Genomic DNA, 25,355 nt, shown 5'->3' with positions numbered 1-25,355 from the left:
AATATATTTCATTCTATTTTTAATAAATATTATTTTAGTTTATATATTAACTTATTAACATCACAATATTATTACCTATAATATAATGCATCTTTACAAAATCATACACACAGACGTAATAGCGTCTGTATTTATGTAATATATATATATATATATATATATATATATATATATTATTAATTACATTTTAATGTATAAATAATTTTCATTTATGAATTTCTTTTAATTCTTGGACATATAATTGAATGCTAATAAATACCTTCATTAATCGTAAACATAACTCATATCTGCAAAGCATGAGAGACATGTGTCTTGTTCCCGTCAAAAAATGGAACAATATTATTGAAATTTTTTTAATTAATTCATGGAAGTATGTTAAATTTATATCCATGAAAACCCATCCTATATAATTAAAATTAAAAAATATCTAAGCCTTAATTTAGAACACAAAAAGAACATTATTAAATTCATAGCAATGAAAAATAAAATTATAATTATAATTACATTAAATCAAATATACTAATTATCGAACATTAATATTAAGAGATTATAATTTTTTACTAGGTTTTAACTAATTAAAAATACAATTTAACAACCGAATTTACCGATTAAAAAAAAGTTCATCACAAATCGTGAACGAAAAAACTTTTTCATTTGTAATGTAAAAATTTGACTTACATTTAAATTCCCAATAATTCCAAACTCAAAAAGAATTACATAATAGTTTATATTAGCAAATAATTTTTTTTATTTAATCCACTATTTATAAAAAAATATTAATATTATGCATGTATATTTAATTTTTTGTGTGTGTGTAAAATGCAAAACAAGTAACACTACAAATAATTGAATAAGAAAAATCTGAGTACCTGTGGAAGGGTGTGAAGAGTCAGAAAGAAAAATCCCATTCCTCTTTCTTCTTATCTTCTTCTTCTTTCTTATTGGATTTGCAATCTGTGGTGAAATCTGGGATCTGCGTGAGTTTGAGAGAGAGAGATCGGAGTTAGGTTAATCGGAATCGAAGAGCGTTTCAATGTCGGAAGGGTTCGCGATCGAACTGTACTTGGATCCGGCGTTGGAGAATCAGGTGCTGAAGGCGTGGAACATTCTCGCGCGCCGACAAATCACCACTCACCTCATCGAGATGGAGTCGCGCCCTCACATAACGCTCTTCTCCGCCCCCTTTCTAGAACCTTCCAAGCTCGAATCGCTTCTCAGAACCTTCGCATCCAAGCACGATCCTCTCTTTCTCTCCTTCTCCTCCGTCGGCACCTTCCCCAACCACGCCGACAACCTCCTCTTCCTGGCGCCCACGCCCTCCCTCTCCCTCCTCCAATTCCAGTCCCACCTCTGCGACGCCATCAGAAAAGAAGGTATTGAGATCTCCGACGACTTCGCCTTCAATTCCTGGATACCTTACTGCTCGGTTGCACACCATGTCCCCAAAAACAGAATGCCCGAGGCTTTCTCTCTTTTGCGGGAACTTAAACTGCCGGTTTCTGGTTACGCTACGGACATCGCGCTCGTGCAGTTCTCTCCGGTTCGTGAACTCTTCTCCTCTGTGCTCGGTAATAATGTAGAATCCTGACCTAAGGTTATGCCTAAGTACACCGCAGTTGCTAGTTTTTTTTTTATTTGTTTGTTAATGTTAAGTTAGTGATATTGTATTAGATTATTAACTGCGTTTGATTGTTTCGAACTGAGAATGGCTTGGGAGGGTTTTGGTTCCTCCTGAAATTCTCTTGCTGTAATGATTTATGGTGTTAGGTAACACCAAATTCGATAGATGAACTTTGTGAATTTATCTCTGCTATTTGCTCCCTTGTTGATTTGGTTTTGGTGAGTTTTAATTTTTCTTTCTCTGAGGAATAGTTTGATATGGAAATTAATGTTGATGGTGAGTTTCAAATGGATTGGTAATGTGTCTGAGGTGGAATGCTGAATTGTTAGAAATGTGGTGGAAGACTTTGGGAACTTGGTAGAGATTATTGTAGGGCTGAGACGCTGTGAAATAAAGGTTGAGGTACATGTGAAATGTAGTATGAGGATTTACTCTTGAGAATTTTGAATATGCTCTGAATAGAGGTTTTAAATTGTGATCATGGTTGCAGTTTTGTTGTAATGTTTGACATTTCGGAAAATGACGGACAGGTTCAGCCACAGTTATGGTGTTGTCGTGTGCTGAATGTGTTTATTTTTATCTTAGTATTAATTTGATGGATGGAACATGGTGGTGTTTTTCTCTTGGTTGCTCCCTTGTTTATAGGGTTAGTTTGACTAGATTCTTCATTCTTTTGTGTCTGCAAAATGCCTTATGCGATTGATCTGTTTGGTATAGTTTGATTAGTTGGGTCGGGTAAAAAAACTGAAATTGGATGGAAGTAGTTGCTAGGCCTGAGTGATACCATTTTATAGTTTTTGATCCTTTTTGACGTATGTGGTCTGTTCTGTATGATGATCTATACTATATATATTAATTGATGCATGTTTCCCGCCGGATATGAATTCGTGGCCAATGTTACTTGAATACATGAATTCACTATAATTCAATTAGTTAACGTAATTTACTTGGACACCTTACAAGCTTTTTTTGAAGGAATTTTTGGCTTTTATGCTCAACCAACTGTTGTAAAGTAGATCATGTTTATCTTAGTTCACTAACATTAGTCTTCAATAAGGATGAATATTTCTTGTGCAGTTAGATATACCATTTGGTTTTTTTTTTTGTTTATCTTTTGGGCAAATGAGAAACAAGCTGAGTAAAATCTTCATGGATTCCTATAGTAAATTAGCGGATAAACTAAGCTCTAGTTTAGTGTTTTATTTGTTTATGTGAGTCCTATTAATTTTCAAATGAGGATTCATTAAAGTCCGACCTTCATTAATGCTTTGTTTGGATTAAAAATGTGAGTGGAAAGGATGAGAAACGAGGAGGGAGAAAGGAGGAACCAAGGTTTTTGGATTAAGGGTTGTAAATGAATTTGAGTAAAAAATTTATATTATGTGATTGGTGTGATTGAAAGAAAAAAAAAATTTAGTTTGTATTTTAATTTTAATAATATTATATAAGTTATTTATTTTATTACAATAAATACAAAACGTAAATATTAATAAAAAAATACTAAAATATAATAGTTTAATTTTAATATAATAGCTATTCCCATAAACGAACGCAAATCTGACCGCCATTGATGCTCAACTATTTTGAAACTCTTTAGCTACCGAGTGTAAATATAAAATCAACCAATTGAAGATCAAGAAATCACTGCAATAAGCCAATAGTAAGTGCCTATCATCCTAGAGCCTCACAACACCAAACAGAATAGACACATTAATCTCAATTTACAGACAAAACCTCTGAATTATACCATTTTGCCTAACTTCATCCACAAAACAAAGGAGATCGATTCCATTTATATCAATTCTCCCAAATTAAGATGTTGTACTTCATTATCAACAAGCTAGTTTAACAATAATTAATTGCAACAAAACAATTTTAAATCGAACCAAGTACTCTACTCCAACGACTATCCTTTACAGTAAACCATCAAATAAAGAAATACATAGCTCTGTATTCTTGTGAAAAGTATACACAATCAAATGCCTAAAGAAACAGAACTCAAATTTTTATGCCTTAAACCTTTTCATAAAAAAATATAAAAAAAAATTGAGTTGAACTTCTCCGCATTCAAATCAATTTATGAACTTAATTATAAAATTATTTTAGCTCATGCAGAAGAAAAACACAATTCATTACTTACTTATTTCCTTATTATCCTATAATTGTTTGGGAGGAGTTTATCCAATCAGAACATGAGAAAAATCATAGAATAAACGTCTTTTAGTGAGAGCATGTTCATTGCATAAATCATACTCAGGATTATTAGGATCACGATTTTAAAACCTGAACTTATAAGACCTCTCCATTAGAGTTTGCTAACATGACATAAAATAATACAACATATAAGACCTTGGATTATAAAAAAAATAATATATATATATATATATATATATATTTATCTCTTGCTCATGTTTGAATAATTTTTATTAATCTGTAATCTTTTGCTCTGTGAACAAGTTTTTGGACAAATGTTAACTTTTAATTTTTGTCCTAGCATTATGTGGTGCCTTTACTTTTTTCTTTGTATATTTGGATGACTACTTTAAACCTCTTACTCTTTAAGTTTTAAATATCGTACTCTTTAAGTATTATAAAATATGCAATATTTTATTTAATTAAATTTATCTATTAAATTGGATGTTAGGAGACTTCGAAATATAGAATGAAGCATTCTTAAATGAAAAATAAAAAATAAAAATAGGTATCTATAACTTAATTGTTATTATTACTTTAATCACCTGTACGTGTGTTAAATTATCACTCAAAAAGTCTCATAGTTTTTGTAATTTTGACGAAATTAAGTGACAAATTGCAACTTCACCTACTGATCTTGGATTAATTACTCATTTTATTTGTATAATTGAACAAATTCTCTCTCTTAGTTTATCATGTTAATTTTAATGCCTTTTAATTCTTAGAAATTTAAACCGTAGAAGCTAAAAAACATTAAAAACATTGACCAAACATAAACTAAAGAAAATGATATTTGAGTACAGAAAGTAAAAAGAAAAGATTATATAATTATAAAACTAAATGAATAATTAAAGTTTAAATTTTATTTTTTCCAAGAATTACAAGAACAACCTCCTAACTATTTCCTATTTCCAGCCCCAACTCGAATCACACTAATTAAAGCAACTCAACAATTTTAGAATCTCTCTCTTGTCTATCATCTCCTCCGCAGGCAAACTTCAAAGTATTGTCGTGTGTTAGGAATAAAGTAAATCATAAGCTAAGTTAAACCTATAAAATTCAGCTAAGAACACGTTTATACGAGTTTTAGCATATGAGCTTCAATTAGAGAAAAACAATAAAACCAGCAAAAAATTTAGAAAAAAATTATATGAAAAAATTTATACACACAAAGTAAAGCATCAGGTTATTCTAGTATAATGGAGAAACTTGTTTCACCCAGAAACTACAAACTAGTGTTAAAGAAAAGAGTTCAGGAATCTACATTGTTGCTGAGCACAAAGGAGAAGAGTTCACGAACCGGAGAGAACTGCACGAGTGCGATTTCCGTAGCGTAACCGGAAACCGGCAGTTTGAGTTCCCGCAAAAGAGAGAAAGCCTCGGGCATTCTGTTTTTGGGGACATGGTGTGCAACCGAGCAGTAAGGTATCCAGGAATTGAAGGCGAAGTCGTCGGAGATCTCAATACCTTCTTTTCTGATGGCGTCGCAGAGGTGGGACTGGAATTGGAGGAGGGAGAGGGAGGGCGTGGGCGCCAGGAAGAGGAGGTTGTCGGCGTGGTTGGGGAAGGTGCCGACGGAGGAGAAGGAGAGAAAGAGAGGATCGTGCTTGGATGCGAAGGTTCTGAGAAGCGATTCGAGCTTGGAAGGTTCTAGAAAGGGGGCGGAGAAGAGCGTTATGTGAGGGCGCGACTCCATCTCGATGAGGTGAGTGGTGATTTGTCGGCGCGCGAGAATGTTCCACGCCTTCAGCACCTGATTCTCCAACGCCGGATCCAAGTACAGTTCGATCGCGAATCCTTCCGCCATTGAAACACTCTCCGATTCCACTTCACCTAATTCCGATCTCTCTCCCAAACTCACGCACGCTAACCACAGATTGCAAATCCAAGAAGAAGAACGATATCAAGAACAAGAAGAAGAGAAAGAACTTCTTTATAACGTGCGTCTTACTGAGGAATGAGAGAGTAAGGGTTTTGGAGTAGAACGTTGCAATTACGTTTGCGTTAGGTTTGAATGCGTGAAACTGTGCCACTATGGCTGAATCGTATAAAAAAAAAAACAGAGAAAAAAAAAAGACTTAATTCTGCCAATAAAATGTTTATTGTTTCCGTCTTTTCCTTTTTTACAATTATTTCTTAAATTTTAAACTCATGAATCTTGATTTTTTGTACTCATAAAAGCATATAAAATATTTATTTCAAAAATTAAAAAAAAATAAAAATGATACACTGTCTTACACAGAAATTGGCCCACTCTATACCCTCTGTTATGGTCACTCACAATCCTTAACTACAGCTAGCACCCACATACAAATCGCTGCAACTGGAACCACATTTCAGAACTAGTGCTGATAAGTATAATTAATGACACTAACAAAATCTATGATCTGTGTATGCATCTGTGATGATGAAAAATATGGTAACTAAATCTGATGAAGATGATGAGAAGCTGAAACTTTTTTGATGACAGCAAGCAACAACTCACTCCACATATCAACAGGCCCAGGCATGCACCAGTGAGTGCAATCATTGTAACCCTTCATCCACTTGTTCCCCCAATGCTCCCCAGGGTGACCGTCAGGTCTCATTAGCATGGCTCTCGCAACATCCACAACCTCAAACCTACCACCACCTTCGCTCCTCGCTCTCTCAAACTCCTCCATCTGAACATTCCTCAATTGCCAATCAAACGCCCCAAAATCCACCTCGCTCTCACTCCTCGGCCCCGTCCTGTTACAGTACCCTCCGGTGTTCCAAAACCCGTTCTCAAAGTGCGCCGCCGCAAAACTCCTCATCACCGTCACCATCCCTCTTCTTCTGCACTCCCTGCACCCACTGATATGCCTGAACGCTGTTCTCAGCGCTTTTCTGAGGGGGAAGTCGACGTTGTAGGCCGTGACGTTGGGTTCGTTGCAGTAGACGCAGCCTACTTGTTTTCCAGCTTCGTGCAGACGCATCCCTCGGAAAAACCAGTGTCCGTCAGAGATCACTGCGTAGTCTAAGTTGGGAAGCTCTTTGGCCCAGTCACTGTCTACCTTGTCCAGCTGCATGTCGAACACGCTGGTGCCTGTGCCGTTCGCCATTCTCTCCTCGCCTTCCACCAGGAACCTGCTCCACAACATCATCAGCGTGAAGTTGTGGATCGGGAAATACCATTTCCGGAACCTGTCTTCTGAGTCCTTGTACATGTCCTTTGGAACTTCACTCTGCAAGGTTTTCAACAAAATTGTCACACCTCTAAGAAAAATTATTCTTTTCACTCTCTATTTTTTATCATACGGAGAATAATATTTTGACCTCCAGAATTCTATTTCGTAGTAGAATATGTGATTTAATGCTGGTCATTTTGAGAGAAAAAAGATACTGATATATCAATCAATATTTTACGCTAAATTATATCAGAAAATACAAAATGAAAATCAAATTATAGTGATTTTTTTTTTCTTATTTTCAATTTTTATTCCTGATTTAACATGAATAATTAATTTAAAAAAATAATAATACATTAATCGATAATTTATATTAAATCACGTTCAAAAAGTAAAATATTAAAATAAAAAATAAAATATCATTGTACTTAGAATAATCACACTTTTGATCTTTCGATTTTTTTATAAAAAAATACTTAAATAATAATTAATTTTAGTATTATAATAACGAATTTTTAATGTTAATTTATAAAATAAAAAACAATTAATCAACTTTTGATATTTATTAAAATAATTATTACTATAAATAAAAATTATATTTATCACTAAATAAGTTTCAATGTAGATGCTTCTTTATAGATTAACTAGGATTTCTTTCTTCATATCAAACACGTCATGGGAAGAATATGCAATTTCTGTTTTCAACTATTGATGTCATGCTACTGATATTGACATAACATTATGTGATTGACTTTTCAAATTAAAAAAAAAAAACAGTAACAGTAAAAAATATTATTTCTGATAAAGGTGTAATTTTTTTTATATGCTATTATAAATGTTCATGTAGATTTGAAGATATAAAACAATTGGGAAAAAATGCAATTTTTTGCTAATTAAAGAACATTCAGACTATATCAGAAATAGTAGTGTGAAAGTTATTAATTGCAAGTATGAAAATGTACTATATAAGTGTGAAATTTTCTCTTTTCAAAATATACCAACAACAACTACAAAGAAGTAAAAAAAAAAAAAAATTCAATATATTCAAAACTAGCAAATTTAGTGGAAAACGAAAGTTAAAAAAGTAAAGTGATTGAATTAACATGTATGATAAAACTAACCATTAAACAAGCAAAAGTGAGTAAAATGATTTACAACAACATAAATGCAGGAAAAATGGTGAAACATATTAAGAATTAAAATGAAAATAAATGAGTTTGAAAAACAAAAATACTAGGAGGTAAAATAATTTCATGTAAGTCTCATAAAATGACATCAACGTACAATGACAGAAAATTACTTAAAAATCCTTTCAAATACATTATTTTCTACACCATCAATCACGTACATCAATTCAGATGAAAATAGTCTAGTTTAATTATTAGTCTCAATTTAAGGAGAGAGTTTAGGAATTTATTTTTCCCATAGTATGATAATATTATAATATTTTGTAGAAAATAACATTCTTTTTCTAAGTTAATTTTTAAAATAGTCCTTTTTTGAAAAGTTTGGTCGACCTATAGTAGTGTAAAAAAAAGGTTTTCAATTATAGTAATTTTTTCTAAGTGAAGCATATTTTGATCATCCCTCTAATATTATTTTCTACACCATCAATCACGTACATCAATTCAGATGAAAATAGTCTAGTTTAATTATTAGTCTCAATTTAAGGAGAGAGTTTAGGAATTTATTTTTCCCATAGTATGATAATATTATAATATTTTGTAGAAAATAACATTCTTTTTCTAAGTTAATTTTTAAAATAGTCCTTTTTTGAAAAGTTTGGTCGACCTATAGTAGTGTAAAAAAAAGGTTTTCAATTATAGTAATTTTTTCTAAGTGAAGCATATTTTGATCATCCCTCTAATATTATTTTCTACACCATCAATCACGTACATCAATTCAGATGAAAATAGTCTAGTTTAATTATTAGTCTCAATTTAAGGAGAGAGTTTAGGAATTTATTTTTCCCATAGTATGATAATATTATAATATTTTGTAGAAAATAACATTCTTTTTCTAAGTTAATTTTTAAAATAGTCCTTTTTTGAAAAGTTTGGTCGACCTATAGTAGTGTAAAAAAAAGGTTTTCAATTATAGTAATTTTTTCTAAGTGAAGCATATTTTGATCATCCCTCTAATATTATTTTCTACACCATCAATCACGTACATCAATTCAGATGAAAATAGTCTAGTTTAATTATTAGTCTCAATTTAAGGAGAGAGTTTAGGAATTTATTTTTCCCATAGTATGATAATATTATAATATTTTGTAGAAAATAACATTCTTTTTCTAAGTTAATTTTTAAAATAGTCCTTTTTTGAAAAGTTTGGTCGACCTATAGTAGTGTAAAAAAAAGGTTTTCAATTATAGTAATTTTTTCTAAGTGAAGCATATTTTGATCATCCCTCTAATATTATTTTCTACACCATCAATCACGTACATCAATTCAGATGAAAATAGTCTAGTTTAATTATTAGTCTCAATTTAAGGAGAGAGTTTAGGAATTTATTTTTCCCATAGTATGATAATATTATAATATTTTGTAGAAAATAACATTCTTTTTCTAAGTTAATTTTTAAAATAGTCCTTTTTTGAAAAGTTTGGTCGACCTATAGTAGTGTAAAAAAAAGGTTTTCAATTATAGTAATTTTTTCTAAGTGAAGCATATTTTGATCATCCCTCTAATATTATTTTCTACACCATCAATCACGTACATCAATTCAGATGAAAATAGTCTAGTTTAATTATTAGTCTCAATTTAAGGAGAGAGTTTAGGAATTTATTTTTCCCATAGTATGATAATATTATAATATTTTGTAGAAAATAACATTCTTTTTCTAAGTTAATTTTTAAAATAGTCCTTTTTTGAAAAGTTTGGTCGACCTATAGTAGTGTAAAAAAAAGGTTTTCAATTATAGTAATTTTTTCTAAGTGAAGCATATTTTGATCATCCCTCTAATATTATTTTCTACACCATCAATCACGTACATCAATTCAGATGAAAATAGTCTAGTTTAATTATTAGTCTCAATTTAAGGAGAGAGTTTAGGAATTTATTTTTCCCATAGTATGATAATATTATAATATTTTGTAGAAAATAACATTCTTTTTCTAAGTTAATTTTTAAAATAGTCCTTTTTTGAAAAGTTTGGTCGACCTATAGTAGTGTAAAAAAAAGGTTTTCAATTATAGTAATTTTTTCTAAGTGAAGCATATTTTGATCTTCCCTCTAATTTAGTTTACAAGAATCACATTCTCCTTTGTATGGAAGCAAAGAATTATGCTACTCAACGTGTAAAAAGGAACCATTCACTAAGTAATGGAACTGATATAACTTCAAATTCAATCATACAATTTAGTTTTGTTTACTTGGATATAGAATAAAAGTTAAAGGTTCAAGTTATAATTTAAATCAATTATTTAAGTTAATGTGATAAATATATATTCATTTTTAATGTATTAGCAATAATTATCATTTAATAATAATAATAATCATTCAAATAAACTATTGTACTTGTGTGTATGCATTTTTTAAATATGTGTGATATTATATTTAGTAGGTGATAATATTGTAATATTATTAAGTTAATATATAAAGTAAAATTATATTTATTAAAAATAAAGTGAAATATATCAGAACAGATGAAAGAATAACCATAGATAAATAGAATAAGAGAAAAAGCAGAAATAGCCAATTTTATAAAATTTAATAAATTATTATATTTAAAGGGTAAAATTGGTATTTTAAAATGTGGACACAAAAAGAAATCCCCTTTATATATTACTAGCGTAACACAGGCGTTATCGCGCCTGTGTGTATACATTTTTTAAATATGCGTGATATTATATTAATAGGTGATAATATTATAATGTTATTAAGTTAATATATATATATATATATATATATTAAAATTATATTTATTAAAAATAAATTGGAATATATCAGAACAAATAAAAGAATAACCATTGATAAATAAAGAAAAAGAGAATAAATAGAAACATCTGATTTTATAAAAAGTTTGTAAAAGTAACGGTCAATTTTTAAAAATTTAATAAATTATTATATTTAAAGGGGTAAAATCGGTATTTTGAAGAGTGGACACAAAAAGGGGAATCCCCTTTATTGTTATAGATTATAGATATGTAAAATGACTACTAAAAACATAATTCATTTAGTAATTGATAAGAAAATTCATAAATCAAAATTAAAGAAAACAAATTAATAAATTTATTAATGATAAAAAAATATATTAATTATCCAATTAATACTAATTCTTTATAAGAAAAGCTTCCTAATAGTTGGGCAAAATTATCAATAACAACACCAAAAAAGTCTTAAATTTCAGCAAATAGAACAGAATTTTCTGTAATTAATTACTATTAGACACTAACCTGTGACAAGAGGCAGAGAAGCGATTCCACGTGGTTTCGAGACACAGAGTCACCAATGAAAGCCATTGTTTTGCCATGAACAATCTGAAAGAAGGTTTTGGGATCAAACCTTGGAAGCTCACATTCATCAGGTTTCCATCTCCAATTCAGAAAATCAGAGTCCTTTCTGCCATGTCTGAAACAGTTTTTGCTATCAGGGATTGTAGGGCAACTTGAATTGGTGTAATAGCTTGATGACCCTCCCAATGCCTGCACCCAATGACCCTTAGAAAGGTCACATGGTTTCTGTTCTGCCCCAAAACAAAAAAAAAAATAAAGAACACAAATTTATGTAATGTCATAAACTCAGACCCATAAAATCAAGTTAACAGACAAAAGGGTGGCGATCAAAATCCATGATCATGATCAAGGTTTTAAATTACACCAATTTCGTCCCATTGTTTGATTTTAACCAAAATTTTAAGAAAAATGAAAACTTTTAAGAGGTTACAGTTGTGGGGCATAAGAACTCTATAATGGCGGGACGAAATCATGGTTGTGGACCCTTTTTTGAAACCTGAACATGATTATGATGGTGAGTGGGATCATGTTTGGGATATACCCATTGGTGGTTGGGATGATGATGATGATGATGATGATGATGATGATGACTGTGTTGTGATGATGGCATCATGTTGTTGGTTTTGTGAATGATTTTCAAAGAGGTCATGGCCTTGTTGGGGCATGAAGGTGGAAGGGTTGGGATTGTGGAGGAAGAAGAGACAGAAAATTGAAGCCATTAAGAGAGAGGACAAGACAAAAGGCACACCCTTGCCTAAGGTCAGACCCAGAAATTTCTCTCTTTTGATATGATTATTATGATGATGCTTGTCCTGAAACATCGTACTAGATGTCTTCATGGTTTTCTCCAACATCCCTCTGACACTTTACACACAGAGAGAGAAAGGGGAGAAAATTGTGGGGTCTGGTGTGGTTCAATGTGAGAGAAGAAAAGCATGAGACACCAGAATCAAAATCATCATAACCATAATAATGATAATAATAATAATAATCAGAGAAAATTTTGGTGTTATAAACTTTGTGTAGTTGTGACTGTTACGATATGACAGAAAAAAATAAGGTTGTGATGTAACTGCAATGGTGAAACTTAGGTTACGAGAATGTTTTTTTATGCTATACCATTTTTACACACTCTACTGATCTGGAAAAACCAAGATAGAAATAGAAATATTTACAAAATTATTTTTTTGGACACCATATATTAGTTTTCCTCCAAAAATTTACTATTTTATTGTCTAACAGCCATATTTTTTATGCTGTATTAAAAAATAATTTAATTACGCAAAGAATTATATTAATTGTCATTAATTTTTTATTGTCATATATACATCAAGATCGTTTTGAATAATTAATTACTTTAAAAATCATTTTTGTAAGATTAATTCTAATTGAACAAAAGTATAAAAAAACGTTAAACATATATAGAATTGACTGGTGATATATTAATGTGTTAAAATTCATTAATTACTCAATAGATGTTTCCTTCTGGATTTTAAACTGGGATATTATTATATGGGGTAAAAGAATATTTTTACTGTCATTTATAGAATTTATTAACTATGATGAGTCTGTGTATGGAAATAAATTGACCAGTGTTAATTAGTGGTATGATTTTTTCATTTTTGACATGAGAAACAAAATTTTTGGTGTGAAACAAGTAAGTATTAGAAAATTTGATGAGAGTTGATGGTGTCCCTGATAAGGATGGTGCAGGAAAGTAAGGTATTAGAAAAGTAGTTTATCTTATGGAAAATGATCTTTTAACTACTAAATTTTGACAACTTTCTTTTATAATTTTAGGTATCATTTTTTAAGTGATTTTTTATTTTTTATCTTTTTTATTTTCAATCATTTAAAACCACTTAAAAGATAATACATCATGTTATAAGAGAAAGTTGTCAAAATTTAGTATTCAAAATATTATTCTTTTTATTTTATTTGTTAGAATTTTAAGAAGTGTTTGTGGAAGAGCACAATACTTGTGAAAGAGAAAGCATGGCATGCAATGAAAAGTGGTACTTTTATTTTTGTCAGAAGATAACATGAAGGGTGGAATGTGACAGATGTCAAGGTAGAAGTTAAGCAGTGCATGTGATCGTGTTGGAGGTGTGGACCATTTTTCATTGACACAAACCCTAATTTTGCGCCACAATTGTTACACTCTTTTTGCAGCTGAGGTTGTGTTGTTGGTGGAGAGTGAATATGGTCATGGATCAGTGTAATGTAAGGTCATGTGACAGAGGTGGTGGATCAAGAGTTTGACCCGTCTTTTGTGGAACATGGTTGGTGAAAATTCAATCACTAGTTATTAGTGTTATTACACATCAAATTTGTGTAAAAAGTGAATAGTGATAAATATAGATAAAATATAACGACTAAATTTTATAATTTCTTCTTCTTATAATTTAGAATAACATTTTTTAAGTAATTTTTAAATATAAAAAAATTAAAATTAAAAAATTAGAAAGTCACTTAGAAAATATCATCTGACATTATAAAACATAATTATCAAAATTTAATTGTTAAAAAATTATTTTTCTAAAATAAAAGGAGTGATGAAATAAACTTGCTCAAGTTAGCATGGTGATGGGAGAAAATTGAGTAGTGTAGATAATACATAAAGCATTTGAGCTTTGTTTAAACTTTGTTATTGGTTAGAAAAAGGAAAAAAGATGAATAAAAGAAAAATACTCCTTTCATCTTTTGTATGGTTTAAGGTCTTTCGGGTAAAACAATAAATATAATAGAGAAATTTACTTAAAGAAAAATTTATAAGATTTTCTGTTTTATTATTTTTATTTTTACATAAAAATGAAAAAGACATACATAAATTAATTGAGAATTAAGTAAAGAATAAAAGTATAAAGGCTTAAATACCTTTTTGGTCCTCATTTTCGTAGTGTTTGTTGCGGATGGTCCTCATTTTGACAGAAGGTTTTAAATGGTCCTCATTTTTACAGAATGTTTAAAATGGTCCTCATTTTTACAGAATGTTTAAAATGGTCCTCATCTTCGCAATTCGTGTTTTATTTGGTCTTTTTCTGTAATGCCGTTTAAATCATTAACGGAGCATTGTACAGCTGACACGGTTTGTATTAGGGTGTGTTACGTGTACTGTACAGGTGAGGATAAATAAGTGAGCTAGGGTTTTGGTAAGGAATGTTTGGGCAGTTTGTGAGTTTTGGCAATCTTGTTCCTCCATTCCCAATTGGTGTTGCTGCAATTTTCTTCTTCCAACAATCCCATTATATAGGTATGTTACGGTCCCAATCTTCGTGCACTGTTGGTGGTTCAACGAGAAATGGATTAACCCCTAGTTGTAGCTGCGGAGAGATGGCAGCTTTGAGGATGGCAAGAACTCCAAAGAATATTGGTAGAAAATTTTGGGTACAATCTGTTTTTATTTTTGTGTTAATAATAGATTGGTTTTAATTTTTGGTTTATTGATTTACAGAGTGGTGGTTCCAATAATGTGGGCTGCAACTTTTTCAAATGGTGGTGTTGATGAAAAGGATATCATCATGACACAAATGAGGCGATTAATGATTTGGAGAAGTCATTAAAGGTTGCTGAGAAGAAGCTACAATTAGTAATAAGGTTCTTGTGTTGTTATTGTATTATTCGTACTTTTATTGTGTGTAATCTTTTAAAGTCCAATCTATTTTGTACTATTGTTAAATGAAAAAATAAATTAGTTTGATTATGTTGATATTAGTTTAATCTGAAGTAAGTGATATTGATATAAGCTTAGAAAAAAATAAATTGATCTAAGTCTGGAAGAAGTTAAATTCATAACGTTAATTCATCCTCATCAAAATGCACTACATCAATGTTTGGCAAAAGTGAAACTGAACAAAGTTTAAGGAAAGTCAAAATGCAGTACATCAATAATGGATTCTACATCAGAAATTCCAAAAAATAACTAAGACGTTTGTAGCTGCTATCATGACCTCCTCCTAATTTGTAATTTCATCCTAAACTGCTGAGATGGTTCTTCTGGTGTTGGTAGTGGTGCTGCTTGACTCTCCACTTCATTCCTTTGTGATTGAGTTGTTTGAGTTTTAGCAGTTGGTGCATTCTCAGCAGTTTGTGCATTCTCAGCAGTGTAGGCATCTGGTGTAGTCTTAGTAGGTAATTTAGAAACCATGCAGAATCACAACCATTGAATGACAAATAAACTCCAAGATAGAATTACGAAAACCCTAACCCACGAGCAATTACAACCCAGAAAACCCTAAACTCACTTACCTCATTGATGATGATTAATTGGAAAATTGAAATGAAGAGCGCAACTGCAATCCAATGATGAAATGGTCAGTATTAGTTGTTTCCTATGCAAATCCGAGCTCAAGAAAGACGAAGATAAAGAGATTTCTCTAATTGCAAAATTTTCCCTAAATTGAAAAATTAACGTTAATTGTTAATTAGCCACATGTACAGTAACACACCCTAATACAAATTGTGCCACATGTAGAATGTTCCGTTAATGATTTAAACGGCGTTACAGACAAGGACTAAATAAAACATGGACTGTGAAAATGAGGACCATTTTAAACATTCTGTCAAAATGAAGAACATCCACAACTAACACTACAAAAATTAGGAAAAAAAAGGTATTTAAGTCAAGTATAAAAGACCAAAGGGATTTTATTTTTAGAATCACGGTTACCTAAAATAAATAAAAGTTACATATATTTGTAAGTATAATTTAGTATAATTTTTACAATTTTTTTTATAAAAGTTAAATCATCATAATTATGTAATTATTCGATGGAATAATAGTACGAAGGTTTATTCTCTTGTGAGCGTATTCATCGGAGTTGTAGAAAATTGGTATACAATCGTACAATTTATTAAATGCATTGTATAATAATACAGTTGTAAAAAATAATTTCGTGAGAACGCGTTGAATTGACGTTGAAGATGAGAGTTACTGTTGGTCCATTGATTTAAATCAACGAACGTAATTTCTTCACTAAAACACATCATGCATGAAGATATAGCTTAAATGTTTCCTTTTATCAGTTTCTGATTAGAAATAAAAGATTTATCGATATTTGCAGAATAAATGTCAGCAATCAAGACCACAGATAAATGATAACATTATTTACAAGGATAAAAAATATTTGTGTTCAATATAGAATGGGATCACTAAACAAGCTTAAACTCTCCAAAACTGTGTTTTCATTAAAAAAGAAGTTATAATAACATTCAATTTGTTCTATAGCAAGAAAAAAAAATCAATTCTCACACTCTTAGAACAAAAAACAAACACACCCCTCACAGAAAATATAAGACTTTAATTATTTACATAAACACTTTTTCCTTATTCCATGGTAAAAAATTAATTTGGTCAAAAAGTAATTAAAACAAACACGTATGGTGAGAATTTGAAATGATATTAAGATCTTTAGAGCTTAGTTGTGAGAGTAAACAAACAGAAGAACCTTCATCTTTCTTGTTTTTTGAGAGAATTGAATTAAGGTATCATTTTTCAGAGAAACAGAGAAGAGATTTTAATTTGAAAGCAGAGTAAGTACACAAAATTGAAGTTTCCTTTCCCACTCAGTGGATGGTGACATCGCAGAAGTAGTCAGAAGTCAAAAGCTTTCCTTAAAAAGAGTATGGTACGAGGCTTGAGGCAGCATTTAATGTGAACTTTATCTCACGTTAATAATAGTAATACAACTAATAGCTATTGAGTAAGAATGAACTGAAAGTTATCGATTTTCCAGTAGCCAAGCAAGATCAGAATAATTGTACACAATGCTCACCAACTTGTTGCTAATTCAAAACAAAGAAATTAATCCAATCCCTTAACTCATCACTCTTATTCGAGATTGGTTACTCAAAAGTAAGTTACTGATTATATCACTATTTCCAAATTCTGACAAACAAGTGCTCATACCAAACATATTGAAACTGACTCTAAAATTTTCAACCAAATTGTTGACCCAATGCACTGAAATGTCGAATTGTATGAACAACATCCAAAATCACGATGAACTATTTGAGCTTTAGCTTTTACAACAACTTTCTTACAGCAACAAGGTATGCCACTAAAACTGGTTTCGTATTTCCTACGGTCCAGAGAGCACTTGTGTTCATAACATAAACACTTAATTTTAAATAACTAAGCGACTAAGATAAAAGAATTGTACACTTGGCAAACGAGAAATTCTTGCTGGAAGGAGGGCGAATGAATCATATCTTCTGTAGGCATATATGATGCCTGGCTGTGCTGACTTAGTTGTGCAATTCATTTTTTTCAAGGATAACTACTGTAACAAGAGTTAACGAATCACGAATTTATGTTGCAGCTAAGAACATCAAGGCATTGCCCATACAATAAAAGGAAGAATTCAAAGAAACTCTATAAACAAATTCTAGATATGATACCAAAAAAAGAAAACGACGCAAGTGCAGGGCGATAACAAATAGAGGGAAGAGACACATAGGCCATGGTGGCTAACCTGTGCATATATCAATAACCAGAATGTGAAAGTGACAAAATTCGAAAGTCAAGACTACAGCAATAACTATATATGTAACAAAAGTTGGAAAAAAAATGATTTAAAGACAAACTGGCCTCAAGCCTAGCCAGTTCATACATCCAATCCTCTCCTTCCAAATGCTCGAGAATGGATTGGGGTCGGTGCTGTCGCAGAACAGTCACAGTCAAACACTTGATGCCAATTTCTCTGATTCTAAGCGGCGGCATTATCACACCTGCTGTTTCAGTTAGATATCTACACAGGAAAAACTTATCTGCAAGCGACAATCTGGGAGCAGATTCATACAAAACAACTGCATCAGAGGATCTGGATCGCTTTATCAAGTCAGAAATGAAGCGGCACATCAGCAGCACGGGTACCATCTCTGCTCTTTGTCCATGGCTCAACACTCAAGTATCTCCAATTTATCAGACATTTTCCTTAATAGCTGCACCAGAACAGATACAAATTCAATACATTACAAATTAAGGAAATTGCATAGCAAAAATACATCAGTATAACAAACAAATAAAGACAGATATTTGGCGCATGCATAGAGAACTATTCTTTTTAACAAAATATGCTAAGATTCAAAAATACAAAATGAAAGATTATAGCACATTTAAAAACGCCAAATACAAGGCAAACTCATGGACCAAGAGAGCTAATAGAGCTAATAGGGCCGCAGAAACATGAAATAACATCCAATTTCAGCCAAGAAAATGCAGAAAAAAGGATTAGGAGGACAGAAGGCATAAAAGTGGCTAACCTCTTGAACATTTGTGTTGACGAACCATGACACTATTGCCGTGAGTGTTGCTTATAACCGAATCTTTCAGCATCCCAACCACCATCAGGCTCTTTTCTTTTCAATGCAGCAGCCCCTGCCATCTGAAACATCTTCAAGTGGTCCTCAATTGAGGGTTGTGGGTTCGGGACAGACATTTGCCTCAATCCTGAGGGCAATCTTTCGTCCCTCCGTTCTGTATCTGCTACACCAGGGCCTGAATTAAGATCCAGACTTTGACTTCCCCATTTTCTGCTGTCAGGTATCACATTACTAGTACCACCTGGAAGACTCATGACATATGGACGAGGATATGTGGATGAAACGACACCACCAGGCCCCACTGGCTGTGTAGGCATGGTAGGAAAACATAGCCCGCCCACATTCGACGAATCCATAAATGCATTTGAACCAGAAAAGGAGTTTGAGGATAATGGAAAATTGGTTTCAAATGGAAATCCAGGATATGGAAAAGCTGTAGTGGACGGATAAGCAACAGCCGGTGAGGATGAAAGTACTGATCCCCTGTAGATTTCAGGACCAAAAGGTGTGCTACCTGTTGGACCCATTATTCGTTGTGCCCCGGCACCAGTAACATAACTCTGCTCCCCTCTACCAGATAGAAGTGGCGGGACAGTAATTGCAGAATAGGAATTGCCAGGAGGAAACCATGCAGAATAATTTCCATATTCAGCACTGTTTGTTCTCGTGCTATGAACAGCACTTGGAAACGGCACAGAATTTTTCATCTGCTGACTACGTATAGGGACTTCACTACCAACTTCTTCAAGGCCAGGCCCGTTATTTAAGTCAAAGTCTCTTGAGACACTTCCACCATTAGACAACCCACTAGACAATGACGGCTTGCTTGGTAAAGCAGGAATATCCAGTTTGCTTATAGAGAAAGTACCAATTTCAGGAGTCTCATCAACTCTGTTTAAATCGAGATCAAGACCCACACTACGATCATGCGGTCCAGAATCTAAAGAACCATGTGAACCAACATCTTCAAAACATCTCTCATCTGCCACATTCAAGTCAAAATCTAAGGGGGGGCGATTTTGTTTGATAGAAGTGACATCAACAGAAGTAATATCATTAGTAGAGGACTGCATCTCAGTATTTTTCCTAGGTTCAGCTGGTCGAAATGCACTGGTAGCGGCAGATCCTTTCCATCCAAGCTCCCCCTTGATCCTCAATGGGTTTTCTGGTGGAACAACCGGCCCTTTAGCAGCGGATGCAACAGTAATTGAAGGGTGGAAGCCACCAGAGATGGACGAAATAGGAAAAGGCAACGGGCAAGGAACATGAACTGCAGATGATGTGATAGGATCATCCTGTCTGGCAATCTCCCCTTGGCTTACATCATCAACAGGAAAGCCTTCATTTAAATCAAAGTCAAGTTTTACAGCTGCATCAGCACCAGCTGTAGAGCATGCATGCCTCTCTCCTGAAACTTCAGACGGGTTTGCATCAAGCTTTTGCTCACATGATTTGGACACTTCACTCTCTGTCCTAGCCATTGCTTGTAAATCTGGCTGAACTGATGAACCAGAACACTGACCAATGGTTTCTTTTCTGCCCATATTAACTTCAGCACATTCATTAGAATCATCTGGAGCAGAAGAATCCTGCTCGATAGGTCTTACATCAGGCTCAATCACAACTGACTTCATGTCATCGGCACTTTCATCCTTGGGTACAATTAAAGCATTGCCAGAAGCAGGTGACTCCTTTTTTAAATATGCAGACTCACAGTTTTCAGCAATTGGAGAGGCCTTTTGCACTAGTATTCCAGTACCTGTTGCTTTCTCCACACTAATCTGGTTCTCATTATCCACCACACCTGAAGTTAACTCCGGCTGCTTTTCACCAGATACGTTTTCTGACTCAACATTTGTAACAGGTTTTGAAACCAACATTTTCTCATCCTCAATGATCTCCTCACTCATGTGATCAACCTTCTGATCATCATCCAAGGAGGAGGCCCTTGGCATTAATTTAGAGTCTGAAACTTCAGCGTCTGCATTACTCTCCTTTTTTGCTGTCAGTATAGTAACAGAAGTATCTTCTTTGGTTTCGGTCCGTAAGCATGGACCTTCAACATTTTGTGACAAATTTGTAGGGGAGACATTTATATGAGTGTCATGGGATGAAATGGTTTCACCATCCCCTGAAAAATCACGTGACAGAGTCATGGCAGGATGCCTCAACTCATTCTTTATCTGCAATGAATCAACTGTATTCAAAGGATGCTCCCCTGTAGCCCTACCATTCAACTCCGAAAGAGTGCGAACAGCTGCTTCACCAGAATGCTTTAACTTCAAATCATTGCCTGAGCACATTTCATCTGCTGCAGGAGACTTTCTCTCAGGGGATGCCACAGGTGACGCATTTTCAGATCTGGATATTTCCCCAGCAGCCACAGTGGCTAGTAGGTTCATCCCATCGTCTCCATGGGAAACGGATGAACTTGCTTCAGAAAACTTTACACAGCTTTCAACTAACGCATTCATGGGGCTTAAAGAAGCATCATAAGTCTGCCCTGATCTGGAAACAAACCCAGATGGCAAACTAGTTGGCTTTGATGTTTCTAATACCTTATCACTATCTTCATTTGCCCTGCTTCGCTCATCAACTATTGGAGTACCCTTACCTTCATCACCAATCAAAGCATCATTAGCATCACAAGCCTCATTCATCATATTTGACACATGGGTCAGTAAACACTCGGCCTTAGTTTTCACTCTTCTGTCCTGATTATCATTCCGGTCAGCAGGAGATGAAGCTTTGCTGCTCGTTGTAGCTGGTTCTTCAAAAGAGCCCCCGCTAGCTCCCCTTGAAGGACTGCGACCGGTGTTTGGCAACCTAAGAATCAGTCGCTGGTTATTCCCTTGATCGGCAAGGGCCTGGTCAATTGATTTTTCATGGGATGCTCGAGTTGGTGATACTTTCTCAGAAGGTGAATTTCTGGTTGCGTGTTTTGCAGAGTTGTGCTCCTTTTGACCTACCGCGGTACCAGCCCCCCCATGTACGCCATTGCTTGACTTGCGAGTTCGAGATGTACAACCATGAATTTTACTTCCACTCATTGACACTGCAGTAGAGCTCTTTGCATCTTCCCTGCAAGAACCAATAGTCTTAGCATGTTCACTAGAACAAGTTATACTGTTATTTTGAGATTGACTAGAACTGCTGCTCCTCTCCTCTTTGATAGGTGTCAGAGGTAGATCTGACGTTGCAGCAACAAAGAATTTACTGTTTTGATCTTTTGAGTTCACGCCTGCTGGGGTAGTCGATGATTTAGTAGAGGCAGGAGATGAAGACTTCGACAAAGCTTCTCCAGAACTTAACTTAGATTGGGAACTTTTAGATAATGAGGGTTGAATTGCGGAGCTCTTCACAACGTTATCAGAGGATCCGCCTGTTTTCCTATTTCCAACATGAGGAGACTCCGAGTTTGCTGGCTTTGCTGGCCAAGAAACAGCACGGTTTGAACCAGACTTTGAATCATTCATGTTCATTTCAGCTTCCACACGCCTCTTCCATGTGTCCACTAAACTCCGGGCTTTCCTCTGAATTTCAGCATTCTTGTGCGTGCGTAAATGATTGACAGACTTACCAACATTACAGGTCTGCAGTGCATGAAGGTTCACAGGAAGCTTATCCAATGCACGCAGTAAAGCTAACAAAAAATCATCAACAGACTTGTCACTTTCTTTGGGATTTCCATCACCAATTTTTCCCTTATGGACCTCCTGCAGCCATTCATCCAATACAGGTAAACCCCTAAGCTGTACAAACCAGCCCAGACAGTCGTACCGGTCTGTAAGTGCAATTACATCAACAAGCATTATCCGCCCAGGTAAATCAATCTTTTTATCAGCACTGTCAGGCTGCATAAGCTGTACCAGTTTTTCAACTCCTTCAAAGTCCACAAGCCCACCTTTATCAGTTATTTTAGCAATCTCGGACTTTAACATGCTCTCCGGTCTAAACTGACCAGAATCTCCATCTTCTATCTTAAATAACCGCTCCTTTTTAGATGAATCAGAACCCTGATCACCCCGCTCTCTCTTTTTACCCTTACCCTGTGCACCAAACGAAGAACTATTTTGTATATTGTCAGAACCAGATTTCAAAGACTGTGTTGATGCTGGACCATTCAAGGGTTTTGGAGAACGGCCTCCTGACTGCACAGCCCCATGCATTTCTAGTTTTGTCTTGTCTAATAGCTGGTTAACTTCTTCCTGTTGTTCCTGAATTCATCAACAGACCAAAAATGTATAAATAAATCATTATATACAAAATTATGACAAAACGATATTTATAAGAAAACTAACATTAAGGTAGTCCTTATCAGTTAGCCACCATAAACAGTTGTTCTCAATGTCATAAACTCGTCGACAGACAAATGCGGATATCCCTGAAGGAAGTTCAACACCTTTACGAAGAAATGCGACTTTACACGGATGGAGTAATGATGCAGCAGGTGTTTCATCCTTGTGAAAGGAGTAAAAAACTTCGTTCGGTGCAGCTTCCAGCACAATTCCTTTAGCGAGTTTTAAATCAGCAGGTCGGTAAAGCCAATGTACTTCTAAACTTGGACTTTCTTGTTTATCATAAGATAACTTGCGAATTATTCCAATAAAAGGAGGGGAGTCCCTAGGTGGCTTGAAGAGTGCACAATCACCGGCGCGAATCTTGCGTCCATCCTACAATGATTATGTACAGTGATTAAATAACCAAAATCTACAAATATTCAAGCAAAAGACAATGGTTATTTATAGAAATATATTATGAACGTAGATGCAAATAAAATTAAGAGAAGAAAGAATCTCAATGCATAACAATATCAGATAACACAACAAGGATTTGGTTATCAAATGCAGACAGCAACAATTACAACCCACAAGAGGATCAAAAATAGGAATTTGCCACAATCATATATATGGAGAAATTTAGAATCAGATACCATTATGAATACAATTTACACTCAGGATTTACAAAGAAGAATTCAATATAACTTTTGTCACTCAAATGTTATTATTAATATATTAATACATTCAATAACATAGTAGAGCAGTGAATTCCATAAAGGCAGAACCATCCTGTAGATTTCAACCCAAAATACCAGTAATTAAAAATAATGTAGCAAACAATAAATAAAACCATTAAAATACAGGTAGACAGCAAGCTTTGAAAAAATAAAAATAAAGATCAGGAAGAGAAAGATAACATTTTCCCCAAATCAGTAACAGCTTGGCAAGAGCCCAACAACAGCTTCCTAATCTCAATCTTTCACACACACATGTATTCTCTAGTATAAAAAAAAAAAAGAAAACAAATCAATAAAAACCCACAACTCATCAAGACTAAGATCGAAAACAACGAGGACACAACCGATTAAAAACTTTTTAGTAACAAAACTAAAAAATTAGGTCAAACCAGACAAAACACGATCACAAAGGAGATTACCGAGCTTTTTCAATTAAAATCACAACTACACTTTTTTAATTAAAAAATTTTGACATAATCCAAACAATCAAAAAGGACCTGGAGAGGAAATTGATCGAAAACACAGTGAAAAACTAATAACGGTTTAGATTTATATATATATATTTATATATATACTTTGCATATAAATTGAGACGGTGAAGAATCGATGGCTACAGTGGTCGCGTTAGCAGGTACAGGCCACATGTGCCGATTGTGTTTCCACTGGTCACCACCACACCCATGCATAATCCTCCATCTTCCGTGTCGATCCCAGCTTCGCCCCTGAAAAGAAACATCAATTCGAAACCGAATTCCCACGCCTCGTCTTCGAAACCCTAGATTTGGAACCACCACTGAAGGGGGAAACCCTAGATCAAGAACGACATCGCAGATCTCCTCCTCCAATCCGCCTTCGGCGAGGTAGTAAAAGGGGATTTTAGGGCTCGGTTACGCACGTTCCCAATGATCGGCTACAGAAAGGGAAAGGGTTCTTCTTCGCGTTACAGATCGAGCGATCGCTCTGGAAACTACGGAAATCCAGAGATTTTGTGCGAAGGAATAGCGAGATGAGAGAGAAAGTGAAAGACAGAGAAATCGCGAGAAGAGAGAGAAAGGGTTGGGTGAAGAGGGTGTTGCGCTTCACTCACGCGAAACGGTGAGATTTTGTTGAAAGAAAATTTGGGAGAAAAATTTTAGAGAGGATGAGAGAGAAAAGAAGAAGAAGAGAATACGAGAAAGGTAGAAAAATAAAAATAAATAATTATAAAATGGAAATTATATATTTTGATTGATTGATGTCTACGATTCCACACAGTCTAAAACGACGACGTGGATATGCTAAACGATACCGTTTATGGACACATGTGTATCTGTATCTTCCTTTCAAACTTTCCTTCTCGCTTTTCGTAAAATAATGTAGTGTGTAATACATAATATAATTCATTATAATTACCTATACCATTAATAATAAAAATATATATAAAAATTATTTATTTTATAATATTAATTTTATAAAAGTTATTTTATAATATAATTAACTTTTTATTATAATACAAACAAGTGAACTCACATGCATTGCTGTGTTTCTACTAATCAATAATAATAATTAAATAGATAATAATTCACTACAAAAATTTATAATATTTATTATTCATCA

At 33.7% G+C, this 25,355-nt stretch overlaps 4 protein-coding genes across 5 annotated transcripts; 1 reads left to right on the top strand and 3 right to left on the bottom strand.

Annotated features, from left to right (window-relative positions):
* The first annotated feature begins 837 nt into the window (after positions 1–837).
* Positions 838–1,827, top strand: LOC114181181. The gene has a single exon (XM_028067541.1). The coding sequence runs from the start codon at positions 1,034–1,036 to the stop codon at positions 1,586–1,588; it is 555 nt and encodes a 184-aa protein (XP_027923342.1). The 5' UTR covers positions 838–1,033; the 3' UTR covers positions 1,589–1,827.
* A 3,151-nt stretch (positions 1,828–4,978) lies between these two features.
* LOC114181307 lies at positions 4,979–5,827 on the bottom strand. The gene has a single exon (XM_028067727.1). The coding sequence runs from the start codon at positions 5,619–5,621 to the stop codon at positions 5,067–5,069; it is 555 nt and encodes a 184-aa protein (XP_027923528.1). The 5' UTR covers positions 5,622–5,827; the 3' UTR covers positions 4,979–5,066.
* Positions 5,828–5,991: 164 nt separating this feature from the next.
* LOC114181309 (protein ALTERED XYLOGLUCAN 4-like) lies at positions 5,992–11,679 on the bottom strand. The gene is made up of 2 exons (XM_028067728.1): positions 11,360–11,679; positions 5,992–7,020 (listed from the first exon to the last, which is right to left on the bottom strand). Exons 1-2 carry the CDS (start codon positions 11,423–11,425, stop codon positions 6,238–6,240), a joined length of 849 nt encoding a protein of 282 aa, XP_027923529.1. The 5' UTR covers positions 11,426–11,679; the 3' UTR covers positions 5,992–6,237.
* Positions 11,680–17,733: 6,054 nt separating this feature from the next.
* Positions 17,734–24,916, bottom strand: LOC114181292. Of its 2 annotated transcripts, none has more exons than XM_028067710.1 (4): positions 24,335–24,916; positions 23,044–23,415; positions 18,683–22,959; positions 17,734–18,361 (listed from the first exon to the last, which is right to left on the bottom strand). In XM_028067710.1, the coding sequence occupies exons 1-3, from the start codon at positions 24,443–24,445 to the stop codon at positions 18,715–18,717; spliced, it is 4,728 nt and encodes a 1,575-aa protein (XP_027923511.1). In that variant the 5' UTR covers positions 24,446–24,916; the 3' UTR covers positions 17,734–18,361; positions 18,683–18,714. The 2 variants fall into 2 exon arrangements, with proteins under 2 accessions (XP_027923511.1, XP_027923512.1); XM_028067711.1 differs by having other exon boundaries at positions 24,374–24,916.
* Between the last annotated feature and the right edge of the window lie 439 nt (positions 24,917–25,355).

The sequence above is a fragment of the Vigna unguiculata genome, chromosome 4 (assembly GCF_004118075.2).
Source record: "Vigna unguiculata cultivar IT97K-499-35 chromosome 4, ASM411807v1, whole genome shotgun sequence".
In the NCBI taxonomy this organism is placed as follows: Eukaryota; Viridiplantae; Streptophyta; class Magnoliopsida; order Fabales; family Fabaceae; genus Vigna; species Vigna unguiculata.
The sequence above is the reverse complement of the archived record's forward strand: the minus strand, read 5'-3'. Positions and strand labels throughout refer to the sequence as shown.